Source organism: Protopterus annectens, chromosome 15.part0, assembly GCF_019279795.1.
Source record: "Protopterus annectens isolate FY-2018-M chromosome 15.part0, PAN1.0, whole genome shotgun sequence".
Taxonomy (NCBI): Eukaryota; Metazoa; Chordata; order Ceratodontiformes; family Protopteridae; genus Protopterus; species Protopterus annectens.
Genome location: NC_056749.1, coordinates 740,993,942 through 741,009,922, shown reverse-complemented (window position 1 = coordinate 741,009,922; position 15,981 = coordinate 740,993,942). Strand labels below are relative to the sequence as shown.

Sequence of the window (15,981 nt, the reverse complement as noted above, 5' to 3'; positions counted from 1 at the left end):
ATTAAGCAGAGTTGTAGCAAACAGCTGGAGACTGAGCAAGGTTTGTGTACAAGCATGGCAGGAAATCTCTGGTCTCAGTGATAGAAGCAAAAAGATCAAAAATGCCATTAGGCAAGATTCAGATTCAAACTTAAGAGGAGGTGCCAGGAAATCCAGGTCTCTAAGAGTCAGACACACCTCTAACCACAACCATGACAAACAATCATAAGGAAAGAATTGAACAACTGAAGCCCAAATCATGCTGCATTCTTAAAGCTTAATGAATGAATATTAAAACAATGTGAAGTATGGAGTGAAAGCAAATTAGGACAAAATCAAAAAATATCACACAAATCAGTTTTATTTACAATGTTTTGTACTTGTGAGAAATATTTTGTATTCATTTTCCTTGTATAACAGAGAACACAAAACTGGGAAATACTGTGCTTATACATTTTTAGTTATTGAAATATTCATTGTATAGGACACATAACAGAAGCAGTTTATAATGTTCCCAAGCTCCTAGCATATGTCAGTCTCATCTGTGAAATGATTGATTTTTGTTTAGATTGCTTTGCTATCACATTCAGCAAAATGGAAAGGATGTTACTTAGCTCATCACAAAAAAATGTAATCAGTCATCACTGAACATGAAGAAACATATTTCTTTTTTGTTTGTCTTCAGCTTCCCACTGTCTTCAGCTACACCTTTCTGCTGCAGTTAATAACATTCTCATTCTCATGCAAAGTTAATGAAGTCCAGGGTTCGCTTCATGGTCAGTGTGACCTCTAGGGCCTCCTTTTCACTATTAAAACAGGCTTTTCCATTCTTGTTGTCCACAGGATGGGGAAGGTGTAGGCCCAGCTTACTGTGAATAAAGTGTGAACAGAAGAATTCAGTGCTATTAATAATAGGTTATCTACTGTCATAGAAGAAACAACATATGTACAATCCTTAACCAAATAAAGCAGCTCTAAGAGTGTTACATGCAGAAATTCCTTCAATATTATATAGCAGAAGTAAAGTTTAATATAACTATTTTCATTCTGATTGATCTAAGACATGGAACAGACCTGGAATTAACAGATAATTAACATACAAACAGAAGAGTCCACCACATGCCAACCTCATCAGAATGTGATAATAGACACCAGACAGTTACCCCTTCTCCTTGGTGTATTCCTTCCCTATACTTACCGCCACCATCTGTTTACTGTAATTTGGGGCTCCACAGCTTATGAAAGCATGCAGGTTTATGTCTTGACTACCCCTTCAGTTAAGTAGTTCCTCCTCACTAGTTATCTTTATCTACTTCTTTAAACAATCATTTCTGCCCTCTTCTCCATCCCTGGGGTCCACATCTTGAGTTATGCCAACACAATCCCTTTAACAAATTCTTTGTATTCAGACCACACTAGCCACAATCTTAGCTTCCAGAAAATACACATCATTCATTTCAGACAGTCTTATAATCATTTCTGTCACCTTTCTAGACGTCATTTCAGTTAGTCTGATGTCTTTCTTAAGGGTAAGGACTCCAGAACATTACACAGCTGCAAATGTGGCCTCATCTGTGCTCTCTAAGGATTTCAAACCTTTTAGAGTTCATGTCCTTGGCTATTTACTCAATATTATGTCCATACAGTCATGACATAAATTCACAGTCATACACAAATAACTGACTGTTTAAAACACAAAAAACGTTTAATATGATCAAATACTAAATCAGCTTCATTTGAAAAATAGGAAAGCAAAAATAGCAATAGAAAAAGACATGCCAGTTATCTAATGATAAAAGTAGACTATGTCCCTATACCCTCCAATGTGAGGACTGCATTCCTCTCACCATTAATTAATTGTACTAGTTCCAAAGTCACACTACCTCAGAAGTAGTGGGAACACTCCATTTTCTATCAGCCCATGTATTTACTCTCTCTCTCTCAGGCAGTGCACCCTCAGAGTTAGTAAATTTACTTAGGGGGGATGTGAAGCAAGACAGATGTACAACACTAACGTTCATATAAGTTATGTTCAGTTCATATTTCATGTTTGCATTATTAGACAAGAAAAAAGTGACACGAGCCAACTGCAAACTATGAAAAAACACAAAATAGGCAAGCTGACACGACCATACTCCAATTTATTGTTAGTGCTTTCGTAGAGCAAATGCTTATACTTCCTTCAGACATATTTTTTACCCACATTTCAAAGTTTAAAAAGCATCACAAATTCTTCAATCAGCCCATTTAGGACTCATTATTCAATTAAAACAAATTCACTGTTGAATAACTTATTAGTATTTAAAGATACACCTGGAAAATAAAAACATATAACCTACTAAACATAAAATACACAAATTAGAATTTGACCTTTCTTATAACTTCTTGACTGTAGATATTAAAGATCTATACACAGTCATTCTCCAGGATTTAGGCCTCAAATGGGTTCGTGATTTTCTATTACTTAAGCAAATGGATGGGGCAGACATTGATTTAGTAATCGCATTATTAGAGGTAGTGTTAAATATTCATTTTTTCATGTTCAAGGAAGAATATTTTCTTCAAAAATCAGGGGTTGCTATTTGCTCCCCTTGCAGTGCCAGTTTTGCTAATGCTGTCATGGCATTTTGGGAACGAACACACCTCTTCCAACATTCCATCTTTAAGGAGAGTGTTGTCTGGTACATGAGGTACCAAGATGATATGTTCTTCCTTTTAAAAAGGGGAAGAGGAACATGCATGAAGATTAGTTGAGATCATGACATCATTCACTAGTTTTTTTTAGTTTACTTTCCAATTTGATGAACAGGCAATTAGCTTTCTGGACATATGGTTCTGGAAAGATATAGCTTTCAATAGATATGCTACACACATTTTTAGGAAGCCTACATATTCTAATTCTTTCTTACATTTTGAAAGTTGCCATCCTTTTTATCAGAAAAGAGCTGTAGTCAAGGGGCAGCTAGTTAGGGCTTCGAGAATGATTTCTAGTAATGAGGATTTTCTTTTAGAATGTGAAAATCTTAGGAACATGTTTGTAAAACGTGCTTATCCAAGTTCTCTTATAGATGGTTTAATTAAAGAGGTTAGCCGTAAGAGAGAAACTGGCCATTTTAAGCCTCTCTTGTCCAAAGGGTACAGTGACATGGATGAAATCCCACTGTTACCTATCTCTCCAGTAGGACATGTAGCTACGAGTAGGGAAATCGGGAATAATTATGTCACTAGTTTCCTGACGCAATTCTCAATGGATGCCTTTAATCTGAGGAAAATGAGAAGTTATGTACCTACCATAACGTTCCATGTTAGTTGTCTTCTCTCGCCTTCTTTCTTGCTGGATGGGTTCGGAGCCGATCCTCGGCTCCGACTCGGCACTTGCTAAGCTCGAGAGCTAATTTTACCAGCTCGAGGCAACCCTATATCCCATGATGCAAGGCGTGACTACCCAGATCTCGTTTGGTAGCTATAGAAAAACCCTGCCAGTAATCTTCTTCCCAGAAAGGAAGAAGAGGAACTAAATGTGGAAAGAAACAAAGCAAGGTAACCACTAGAGACTAGTGACACTTCCTACTGGGGCCCATAGAAAAAATGAACCGTACCCAGAGAAGAGTACAACTTCAAGGTCTGTCCAGGCTAGGGGGAAGGAGAAGAAAGAAGGCGAGAGAAGACAACTAACATGGAACATTATGGTAGGTACATAACTTCTTAATGTTAAGTTGTCAAACTCGCCTTCATTCTTGCTGGATGGGACCGCGTCCCTAGCACCTCTATCCTGGGTGGCTCAATGGAACAGACTCTTGAGAACTGTGGAACCAAACCTAGCCCTGTCCCTGGAGGCCAAGTCCAATTTGTAATGAGAGACAAAGGTGTCAGGAGTGGCCCAAGTGGCTGCCGCACAAATGGTGTCAATAGGTAGCCTATCCTGAAATGCTGTAGAAGTGGCTAGGTGTCTGGTAGAATGTGCGTTTGGTTTCGAGGGCAGTTGCTTGCCCCTAAGGAGATAAACATGAGAAATGGTAGAAGACAGCCATCTGGATAAGGTCACCTTGGAGACCGGAAGACCCTTCCTGTTTTCTGCATAAGAAAGAAACAGTTGATCAGATTTTCTGAATTGTTTAGTTCTGTCCAAGTAATATCTGAGTTGGCGATGGACATCCAAACAGTGAAGTTTCTGTTCCGCTCTGTTAGAATAATTAGGGAAAAAAACTGGCAATTCAATAGATTGGTTAATATTAGTCTGGGAAGCAACCTTGGGCAAGAAAGATGGATTAGTTCTTTAAGATACTCTATCTTTGTGGAAAACCAAGTATGGGGGACGGACACAGAGAGCATGAAGTTCAGACACCCTCCTGGCTGAAGTAACAGCAACCAGAAAAATGGTCTTCCAGGAAAGAAATTTTAATGAGCATGTAGCAGCCGGTTCAAAGGGGGGCAGAATCAAGGATGCCAGCATTAAATTCAGGTCCCATTGTGGAGGGGGATCTTTGATTGGGGGTTTCAGCAGAAAGATCCCTCTAAGAAAAACTTTGCAAAGCTTGTGAGACATTATGTTTTGATCCGCTAAGCCAACATGAAAATTTGAGATCGCTGCCAGCTGGACCTTAACTGTCGAGGAAGAAGAACCCAATTGAAAAATCTCAGCTAGGAAGTCCAAGACTGACTGCACTGGAGCAGTAAAGGGATCTATGTCCCTGGACTTTGCCCAGAAGAAAAACGCTGCCATTTACTAGCATAAATCCTTCTGGTAGGGGACTTTAGAGAAGCTACTATGATATCTCACACGGGATTAGAAATCATAGGGAGCCTGGCTAAGGAAGGAAGCGGAGCAACCAAGCAGTGAGGTTGAGAGAATGAATGGCCTGGTGCAGATGACCCGAATGGTGGGTCAGAAGATCTGGAATTGGATCCAGATGCCAAGGCTGAACCAAGAGATGACGATGTAGGGACGGAAACCAAATTTGTCGAGGCCAGTAAGGGGCAATGAGAATCAACTTGGCTCTCAAGACGGTAGCTTTCTGAATCACTTGAGGTATCAGCGGGAATGGAGGAAAAGCATAAAGTCCCCGGGGCCAATCCTGGGTTAGAGCGTCTCTGGGGGGATGGCCTGGTAGTGGAAAGAGGGAGAAGAAGTCTGGGCATTTGCTGTTTTGGGGTGTAGCAAAAAGGTCGCAGCAAGGGACACCCCACTTCTGAAAAATCTCGTCCACTACTGATTGTTTGAGAGACCACTCGTGTGGCATGAGAATAGCTCTGCTCAGTCTGTCCGCTAAGAGGTTGGATTTCCCGGGGATATGCGTTGCTATCAGAAACCGATGAGAGGAGATTGCCCATTGCCAAAGTCTGAGAGCTTCTCGACACAGTGGATAGGACCTGGTCCCGCCCTGTTTGTTGATATACCAGACTACGGACATGTTGTCCGTCTGAACTGCAATAGTCCCTAAAGGAAGAAAGTCGCTGAGGGCTTGCAATGTTAAAAGCACTGCTCTCATCTCTAGGACATTTATGTGCAGATGGTATTCTATGGGTTGCCAAGTCCCATGGACCATCCTGCCCTGATAATGCCCCCACCCGATCAGAGAGGCATCCGAGTGACTGTGGCAACCGGGACTGGGGGAACAAACAGTCGGCCCTGATGGAGTTGCGGAGAAGACATCCACCAGGTTAGGTGACTCTTGCAAGATTGCGTCACGAAGATCTCGTGGCGCATGGGAAGCTGCTGGAAGGACCACTGGGGTGAACAACATCCACTGCAGAAGACGCATGTGGAAGCGAGCTAAGGGAAGCAGTACGATGGCCGCAGCCATAAGACCTAGCACCTTCAGGACAAATCTGGCCCTGATCTTTTTGCTGAGTGGTATGATCCAAACATACTTTTGGATGTCCAGAATTCTTTGGTTTGTGAGTCTTGCTGACATCCCGACATTGTCTAATTCTGCGTCTATAAAGGTAATAGATTGGCAAGGAGACAATGAAGATTTTTTGAAGTTTATAGAGATCCCTGACTGGTTGCAGATGTGAAGAGTGTAGTCCCTGGCCTTGAGAAGTTGATGCCTGGTGGTGGCAGAGAGGAGCCAGTCGTCTAGATACGGAAACACCTGGAATCCTCGACGTCTCAGGTGAGCCGTGACTGCTGCCATACATTTGGTAAACACTCTGGGGCTGTAGTGAGACCAAAGGGCAGGGCTCTGAATTGAAAATGACTGGTTCCCAGCCGAAAGTGGAGAAACCTTCTGGAGTGCCTGTGAATTTTTATGTGATAGTACGCATCCTGAAGGTCTACTGAGCACATCCAGTTGTCCTTGCCCAAAAAGGGTAGAATGGACTGAAGCATGACCATCCTGAACCTTGCCTTCTTGACAAACTTGTTTAGTTGGCTGAGGTCTAAAATTGGTCTCCAATCTCCCGTCTTTTTGGGAACCAAAAAGAATCTTGTGTAGATTCCGGATCCTACTTGGTCTGCTGGCACTAGTTGGATGGCTCTTTTTGCTAGAAGCTTTGATACCTCCAGCTTTGCCAACTCCCTTAGACCGGGTGAAACGTCTGGAAGGGATTGATGAGGAACAGGATATCTCGCAAAGGGATATTGTAACCCTCAGATATGATCGACTGTACCCATTTGTCTTGAGAAAGGGAACGCCAGGCTATTGGGTACAGCGACAATCTTCCCCCGGCTGTCTCCAAGGGTGGACAGTCGGGCAACACCTCAGGGGTGCTGGAAGGGTTTATCAGAGAGAGGCTCTCTGCTACCCTGATTCTGCGGATCCCCCTCTGCCCCTAGGGTGGCGTCTATTGTTATTACCCCCTCTGCCTCTGGGGGTAAACTGACCACGTGCGTCTGGCGTGACTCCCTGAGATTTACGGAACCACATTTTCCCTCCCTTCTGACCTTTGGGATAGGGTCTTGAAGGGGTGGAGAAATGGACTCCGACGGCAGAAAGAGTCTTGCCGTCTTGCTCACACCTGGTCAATGTGTCCTTCACCTGAGGTCCGAACAAAGCCGAACCATCGAAGGGAGTATTAGTGAAGGACGCCTTAAAGGGGTCTGCGAAATTACAAAACCGCATCCAGGACTGACGCCTAAGTGCCACTCCTGTGCCTGCGGCTCTGCTCGCCCCATCGGCTGCATAAGCAATGAGCCGCATGGAGGAGTTAGTTATAGAATTTAGGATTCCGAGCTGTGAGGCAATCTTTTCTTGAGCCCCAGCAGCTGACGGATCCTGAACTACCTCACCTAGTTCCTTGAGAATATCTCTCTGAAGCCGGGTAAAGTGACAGAGATAGTTCAGCGAGCGCATAGCGAAGGTCGCTGAAGAAAACATCCGCTTACCGTACCTATCCATGGTCCTAGAGTCCTTGTTAGGAGGATGGACAGGTACAGAAGGATCGGCAAGTGCCTTCTTGGTGGCAGCCGCCACCACCATGGCATCAACAGGGACACCCTTGGTGAGAAACTGTCTGTCTGCGGGGGCCGTGATGAATTTAGAAGGCCTCCTGGGGACTGGTTCCACAGAATCCGGGGCCGCCCATGCCTTTCAAGCCACCACTTCCATGAGCGGATCGAAAGGCGGAGACACCCAGGAGGTGGAGGGTCGAGATCCAAAAGCCTCCAGGTATACCGACTCATCCTCGGAGGGGTTAATGGAAGGCCAGTTCCCCCTCTGCTTAAGGAGTTCCAGGAAGTCTGAAAAGGAGGCATCCTCAGAGGGGGACCGTGGGGAACCCTCCGACTCATCTAAGTCGGTATCTGATGTCGTAGACTCAGGGGAGTCTGTGTGCTTCCTCTTGCACATCCTCTTATGCGGGGGTTCTCCCGAAGGATCAGGAGAAACCTTGGAAGAGGAAGTTCTTCCCAATGGGGAAACCTGGGGCGATGGATCTCTGGATCCGGGAGCAAGAGAATGGGAGGAGACATCGACAGGCAACGAAGAGGGAGGAGCTAATGGAATAGACCGTTGACTCAGCTCTGGGTCTAGAACACTCCTCATCACCTCAAAGGCTCCCCTTCCAGGGAGGCCAGAAGACTCCCGCTTCAAAGAAACAGGAATCCTCGGTCCCGCCGAAAGAGAAGGCTCCGAGGCTGATGTCGGTGCCGAGCTCACCAATGCCGAAGCTCCAAGAGGGAGAGCGGGGTCGGACAAGGGTCTGATGCCACTCGCCCCCTCGGAGCCGACAAGGGAGACCCGACGACTGGATCCCTCCAAGGAAGGTCTAATGGAGGAAATCGGAGTCGAAGATGACGGAGCCGACAGGGGAGGTATCGGCTACGGCGCACCCACGGTCAATGTTCCGAGAAGCTCTGGCTCCAAACTCTGAAGGAGAGTCGGAGGAGGAATTTCAGGGGGATGAAAGATAGCGGTCGTCTGCTGAGATGGGCTATGGAGCATCTGGGCCAGTGCCTGTGACTTCAGCAGTCTACTTACCACCCTCTCCAAGTCATGGTCTGACAGCTTGGAAGACCTTTAAGATCGGCTCCAATTGCTCCGCTCCAAAAGCAGAGGAGATCCCGGAGCCGAGCGAATCGACTCCAGGGAAGGGGACCGAGATCTCTTCCTGGAAGGAGCCATCGGAGCCGAAGACCCTTCGGTTCCAGCGGGAGCCGACAGCTTATTGGCACCAGTCTTGGTCAAAGATACGTCGGTTCCGGCCGGAGCTGACATCGACATCGATGCAAGTGTATCGGAGCCAGCCGGCACCGATACCACCACCTCAGAGATAGAAAGATAGTCTCCAGCCGGAGCCGATCTCGACTCCAAAGGAGTCGGAGCCACCGCCGAAGGCTTAGGAGTCACAGCCGGGGCTTTAGGTGGCTTAGAGGGCTTTCCCGACCCAGTCTTGGTCGGGGAGCTCTCTGGCTTCAACAAGCCACGTAGGATTAGTTTATTCCTATGTTCCTGCAGGACTCTCTGGCTGAAGGAGTGACAAATAGCACAGGAGTCCTGCAGGTGTAGAGGTCCCAGGCAATAGACACAAGAAGTGTGACCGTCTGTCAGAGACATCTTCTGACAGCACGAGTCACACTTCTTGAAGCCCGAGACCTTAGATTTCTTAGACATGACTAAGAAAAAGGTTATACACTAAACAAATTAAATCCCAATCCACACAAGTCCACACAAACACTAAACTAAAGACAGTGAACTGACTATCAAATACACAAACACTCCCTGACAGGAAAGGGGAAGGGAGGCTTAAGGCCTAAAAAGAATAAACTTTACCCAGAAGGGCTAAAGAGGGGTATAGGGTTAAAAAGGGTGGGCTAAGAAATTAGCTAATCAATGACTAAAAGAAATTTAAAGGAAATTTTAAATTTTAAGCTATTCTTTAAAAGCTAAATATAAGAGAATACCTGAGCTGGCAAAAGAAGACCCATACGCTAAGTGGCAAACGAGATCTAGGTAGTCACGCCTTGCATCATGGGATATAGGGTTGTCTCGAGCTGGTAAAATTAGCTCTCGAGCTTAGCAAGTGCCGAGTCGGAGCCGAGGATTGGCTCCGAACCCATCCAGCAAGAATGAAGGCGAGTTTGACAACTTAACATTTTTGGTTAACAACTGGAATTTCATGGTTGAGGATCGAATCACCATGGAAAGTTTGGGTACTGGCCCCTTGGTGACATACAAAAGAGGGGTGAATTTGAAAACTTTGTTTGAAACTCCTCGCAAGCACCCCAAATCCAACTGGGGGATGCATAAATGTGGATGTTGTCACTACTGCAAATATATTCAGATAGGGACACATTTCTATCAGAGGTAGAAAATACACTATAAAAGGCCATTTTAATTGTGAAAGTCAAGGCATAGTATATCTAGCTACCTGTCTCCAATGTTCGGCCTTTTATTTGCGCAAAACAGAACACCCTTTTAAACAACAAATATATGAACACATAAATTGTAGATCTAGAAACACTATTATCAATGCCTTGGCTAAACACATTATTGATTTTCAGTCACACTGTTTTTAATTTACAGTAGTAGACCAAGTCCCTAGAAATGTAAGGGGAGGTCCTTGGAATCTTAAATTAGAAGAGCGGGAACTTATTTGGCAACTTCAGACTGATGCACATACGTATCCTGGTCTAAATGAAAAATGTTCAATCAAATGTTTATTAAAACTAAAGTCATTAGCCAGATGAGAACTTTATAAGTCAGAATATATGAGGTGTGGTTTCTTGAGATTTAATTTTTAGTATTAAGAAGAGTGCTACAAATGTAATTCCAACAATTTGTCAGTGTGTTTTCAAAATTTCAAATTTCAATTTTTTTTGTTACCATGGAGATGGTAATTACTGTGTACGTGACATAGGTTATATAGTTTTATTTTCCAGGTGTATCTTTAAATACTAATAAGTTATTCAACAGTGAATTTGTTTTAATTGAATAAGGAGTCCTAAATGGACTGATTGAAGAATTTGTGATGTTTTTTAAACACAGAAATGTGGGTAAAAAATATGTCTGAAGAAGTATAAGCATTTGCTATACGAAAGCGCTAACAATAAATTGGAGTGTGATCGTGTCAGCCTGCCTATTTTGTGGTTTTTCAATGTTTGCATTATTGTATGGTAAATATGTTGTATGTGTATCTGTCACTTCACTTCTTATATCAGCAACATAGTGTCATATATTTACAATCTATTGTGTTTTAAGTATGCAAAATATTTTGTTCAATGGAAGAAATCTGTAAACTTTTCTATAAAGTTTACACATGCTGGGCCAATTAAATTGCAGATACAAACTGACAGCATTACACAACTTGTCAATTCAAAACCTTCAGTTATGTTATACTTTAACTAACTTCTTTCATCTAGTTAAAAGCTAAAGACATAAAGGGAGAAGAAGGATGTATAAAATGCAAGCAGAAAAATGGCAGAGTGATAGGACCCAAATTCCTCCATTTCAGTGGAGAAAACTAATGCCCCTTCCAACATCCACCTCCAATGTAAAAGCTATGTCCAAGAGGAAGGTGGGTAGACGTCCAGACGGCAGCAGAGATGCTTCTGTTTCAATATTTACTATTATGGTGATTATACTTGCATGACTGTACTATACTCATCATAAGGTCACTGTTAAAATACTATTCACTGACCAGAGGAAGAGTAATGAAGAGGAGTGAAAGGCCTCTGTGGATGGTCACATTATGTCTTGCAAGTAGGAAGTGGCAAAACTTACTCTGCCAGTGGGCTAAATGTTTACCTTGTCATAGCTAGAGAAAGTATAGTGATAGTCCAGTTAGGTGCTGCCTCAAAGACAGTCTGGGCTACAAAATAATTGAAAAAGGTGGTTACAGTGGCTGTTGCCTGGTGGAGTACACCCTTACTGCACTTTTTCATGATCCTCATAAACACAATGTGATTATTCTGTCATTCTGACAAAGATAACTGACACTGACTTTACTGTTTCTTTAGTGCATATGAGGGAAAAATCTGGTCAGACTGCCAGTAGTCCTTTTTTTTCCTTTCTACATATTACCTACCCTATCTATGCACCACCAGCAAGTGCAGTGCTCTCTGCCCCTTGTGCTAGGACTTGAGATAAAACACTGCCAATTTTATAGTTTGAATTAAAGTTAATTTTGAGAATACTTGGCTTAGGCATAAAGGATGGATCACTTCTGTGTTTTAGCCTGTCCATATAGAATACCACTGTTTGCACAGTAGGGATTATAGCTGAGCAATACTCCTGAGATATGCAATAATGACAAGAAAAATAAATGTTCTAGAATAAAAAGCAACAAGGGTCACTTAAGCAATAGTTGAAAGGGGGCCAAGGTTAATTCTTCCACAAAAATGAAATCCAATGGAGGACAGAGAGGCTTCTGGGGATTGTCACATATACGACCTTCAAGAACTGCTTATATGTGGAATGGGGAGACAAAAAGGTATCCACAAGGAGGCAGACTGCAATAGCTAAAATATGCATCATTGTCTAATGCCGAAAGGTTCAGCTATATACTGTAGGACTGCAAACTCCATACCTTCAGTCAGTAGCACACCTGTAAGTTTACACAGTACTTGTACTTATACTTCACTATAAGCCTCACAAACAGTCCAGGATAAAATCCATAAATCCACATTTATTGAAACAAACAGTTTAGCGCTTTCATCCCTCCATCTATGCCTCTGGCACATCATCAGAACTTAATGAAAGTAAAGGAAGTGAGGTCACTATTATATACAAAATCTTAATTCGTAAATTGTTTAAATACCCTATAAATAGTTAATACAATTACCTTAAAGCAACAATCTAACACTCATTTAAAACATAAAAACTTTTGAAGTGTGTATAAAATAAATTGAAAACATTGAATTATAAAACTCTTTAAACATTAAAGCTTAAAAGATCTTCTTTTTAACACTGGTAATAATGGAAAATACTCATTTAAACCTGATACATTTGTAGCATATAATCTCACTATCCAATAAAGTTCTCTTAAATCAATGTTAAGTTCCCACCACCCCCCTCTTGGGCTGATTGGCACAATTTCCAAAATCCCAAACTTGAAGCTGGTAAAGCCCTGACATACTAGGGTATGTTTAATACAGTGTATTGTTAGTATTGCACCTGGACATAGCGTATAAATGCTCGTATATTCTGCGTTTTAAGGCTCTTTCCGTTTTTCCTACATAAAATGTCTGCACGTCTGGCAGATCTCTATGTAGACTAAGCCCTTAATATAACAGCTCCCTTTTTGTAATTTAATAGTATGTGTTCTCCCTTCAATTTGTACCTCGTCACTATCAATTACATAGGGACACTGTTTACATGTTCCACATCTGTATGTGCCTTTCCTCTCTATAGGCTTCTGTGGGATGTTGTATTCAATGTAATACTTAATGTTTTTACCTGTTTTATGTACAAATTGTGGACCTTGTCCTACCAGGCTAAATATTTTTGTATAACCCCTGAATATATTCCAATTTTTCTTAACAATGGACTTTATAGTGGATTCCCCTTCACCAAAGGGGATAACCATACTTAAACTAAAACAGGTACCATGTGGTACAGAACTGATGTTCGATGTAACAGCACCGCTACATAGAAGGGATTTGTATTTAGTACCAAATAAGTTGACAATACGTTTAGTGATTTGAATAAGTAGCATTTCTGGATATCCTCTATTTTTGAGCATACTAGTGATACTATCAACTTCTTGCAAAAATAATTCTTTAGATGAACACATTCTTGCAGCCCTAATACGTTGGCCTCTATATCTGTTTTTCTTTTGATAAAGTGGGTGACAACTATGAAAATCTAAATAGGCATTCGAAAAAGTAGATTTTCTAAAAATAGCGGATGTGAAAATCCTTTTTTCTTTATCCTTTGAAATTAACACATCCAAAAGGTTCATACTGTTTAAGGAATGTTAAGAAGTGAAAATGAAGAATGGTGAAATTTCGTTAATATATTTAACAAACTCCTTGGCCCTATGTTCATTAGTTTTCCAAACGATAAAAATATCGTCCAAATAACGAAAATAACTAAACATCATTACATTGAACATCAAATTGAAGGGAGAACACGTACTATTAAATTACAAAAAGGGAGCTGTTATACTAAGGGCTTAGTCTACATAGCGATCTGCCAGACGTGCAGACATTATGTAGGAAAAACAGAAAGAGCCTTAAAACGCAGAATATACGAGCATTTATATGCTATGTCCAGGTGGAATACTAACAATACACTGTATAAATACACCCTAGTATGTCAGGGCTTTACCAGCTTCAAGTCTGGGATTTTGGAAATTGTACCCATCAGCCCAAGAGGGGGGGGGGGGTGGGAACTTAACATTGATTTAAGAGAACTTTATTGGATAGTGAGATTATATGCTACAAATGTACCAGGTTTAAATGAGTATTTTTCATTATTACCAGTGTTAAAAAGAAGATCTTTTAAGCTTTAATGTTTAAAGAGTTTTATCATTCAATGTTTTCAATTTATTTTATACACACTTCAAAAGTTTTTATGTTTTAAATGAGTGTTAGATTGTTGCTTTAAGGTAATTGTATTAACTATTTATAGGGTTATTTAAACAATTTACTAATTAAGATTTTGTATATAATGGTGACCTCACTTCCTTTCCTTTCTTTAAGTTCTGATGATGTCCCAGAGCATAGATGGAGGGATGAAAGCGCTAAACTGTTTGTTTCAATAAACGTGGATTTATGGATTTTATCCTGGACTGTTTGTGAGGCTTATAGTGAAATATAAGTACAAGCACTGTGTATTTTTATTTTGTGTTTCTTTTGGAGTGCTTGATTTTAACGTGATCATTTGTTTTCTTGGTTGTTGCACACCTGTAAGTTTACAATCAGGAGAGAACATTTTCCATTTGGGCAGGTAAAACTTTCAAGTACTTGGCTGCTGGACCTTTTGAATGATGTCCAACACTTCCTGGGAGAAGTGGTTCTGCAAGGTATTAGTCTGATGCAACTTATGATGGCAGCTTCAGACTTGTTAGATTTAGGTGTATTAGTGAGTTGTCTGTTGTGTTAGGAGGCTGCAAACACTTTGGTAATAGAAGCAGTGGCACAACAGACTGGTAGAACCATGGCTTCCTTGGCCATACAGGGGTTAAATTAATACAAGTCTTGTTCTTACTTTTACTTTTTATAACATCCCAGACAGGATGGAAAAACGTTGAATTTCATAAATGAGTCTCATGGGCCAAGGGAAGGAAGAGGCATTTATAAACCAAGCGCCCTTTTGTGAGAATCTGTTACAGAACTTCAGCAGGTAAATGTCATGTGATGCAACGAGGTCTATTCAGGGGTGGGGGTGGGGTTATTCCTCCTTTGCATAAAGCATGATTGTCTAACCTTCATCTGTGGAATCTGGAGGATCTGCTCAGCTTGTCTGCCAGCGAGTTTAGGTATGATGGGTTGTCTGTGGCCAGGAGATACAGCCCTTGATGGGACAGTAGGTCCTAGACCATCATCATTAGTTTGCATAGTGGACAGGAATGGGTGCCCCATCCCAAGAAGATCCATCGCTAGTTCCACAATCAGTTTTTTTTTTACAGTTACATGCAGGGTACTCAAATCTTATAAAACCTATCTGCTTTCTTGATGGAGGCAGCTGGGAATTGGTCTCAAGGGATGTACTCTCAAAAGAGCCCTTGAATGCCTGGAACACAAACTGAACTGCTGTTAGAGGTGACTCTTCTATACCTAGGGTGCAGGCAACTTGTGTGTCTCACAGCTGATTGGATACCCACAAAAAATTCCCTTACATGGCTTAAAGCTGAGATACATAGGTTTTGTCATGTGTGTTTGGAAGGGGGTTCATTAATTAGGGTCAGTAAATTCCCAGTTCTGCAGAACACTAACTGTTCTTTGAAATATCATGCAGCTGTGTTAACTAAGAAGGTTTCTTATTGTATCTAAAGTTGTATGTGTGTGTGTGGGGGGGGGGTAGCACCCAGAAATAAATAAATACATACACACACACACACACTCACATATACATATATATATATATATATATATATATATATATATATTTTTTTTTTTTTTTTTTTGGGCTAAAGCTGACATTGTCCATTGTCAATGTTTTCTCTTTGTTTTCCTCAAGGTATAATTCTGCTACTATGAATCTTTTAAAGCTTCTCCAAAAGAAGTGTCTACTGGAAGTCTCATTATCATCAGTATCATGTCTTAGAGTTGACTAGATCTATTATAAATTGGCAAGAATCCAAATTATCCATGAGAATGGCTTCCTCATTCTTTGAGAAGGGAAGCCTAAGGAAATGGTCTCATCATCATCCATGTCATATCCTACAGGTGAAAAAAATCTTAAAAAAACTGGAAAGAATCTAAAGTATCTGTGAAAATGGCTTCCTCGTTCTTTGAGAAGTGGAGTTACACCCAGTGGTCAGGGCCAGGCCACTCAATGGTTAAGTTTACGCAATTTAGTCACTTGTTTCTCACTGAACCTGGTACAATCAAAACTGGCATTAGGCTAGGCAACTGCAAAGGTAGGTGTCTGGATTACAGGCAAACATCCATCGGCA

At 41.6% G+C, this 15,981-nt stretch overlaps 1 protein-coding gene across 2 annotated transcripts in view; it reads right to left on the bottom strand.

Moving 5' to 3' along the window:
• Positions 1-319: 319 nt before the first annotated feature.
• DNAAF6 (dynein axonemal assembly factor 6) overlaps positions 320-15,981 on the bottom strand; it is a 528,550-nt gene continuing 512,888 nt past the window's right edge. For both annotated transcript variants that reach the window (XM_044057602.1, XM_044057603.1), the window contains exon 7: positions 320-848. In XM_044057602.1, coding sequence (XP_043913537.1) covers positions 719-848 — 130 coding nt within the window. In that variant the 3' untranslated portion in view covers positions 320-718. The remainder of the gene's footprint in view (positions 849-15,981) is intronic.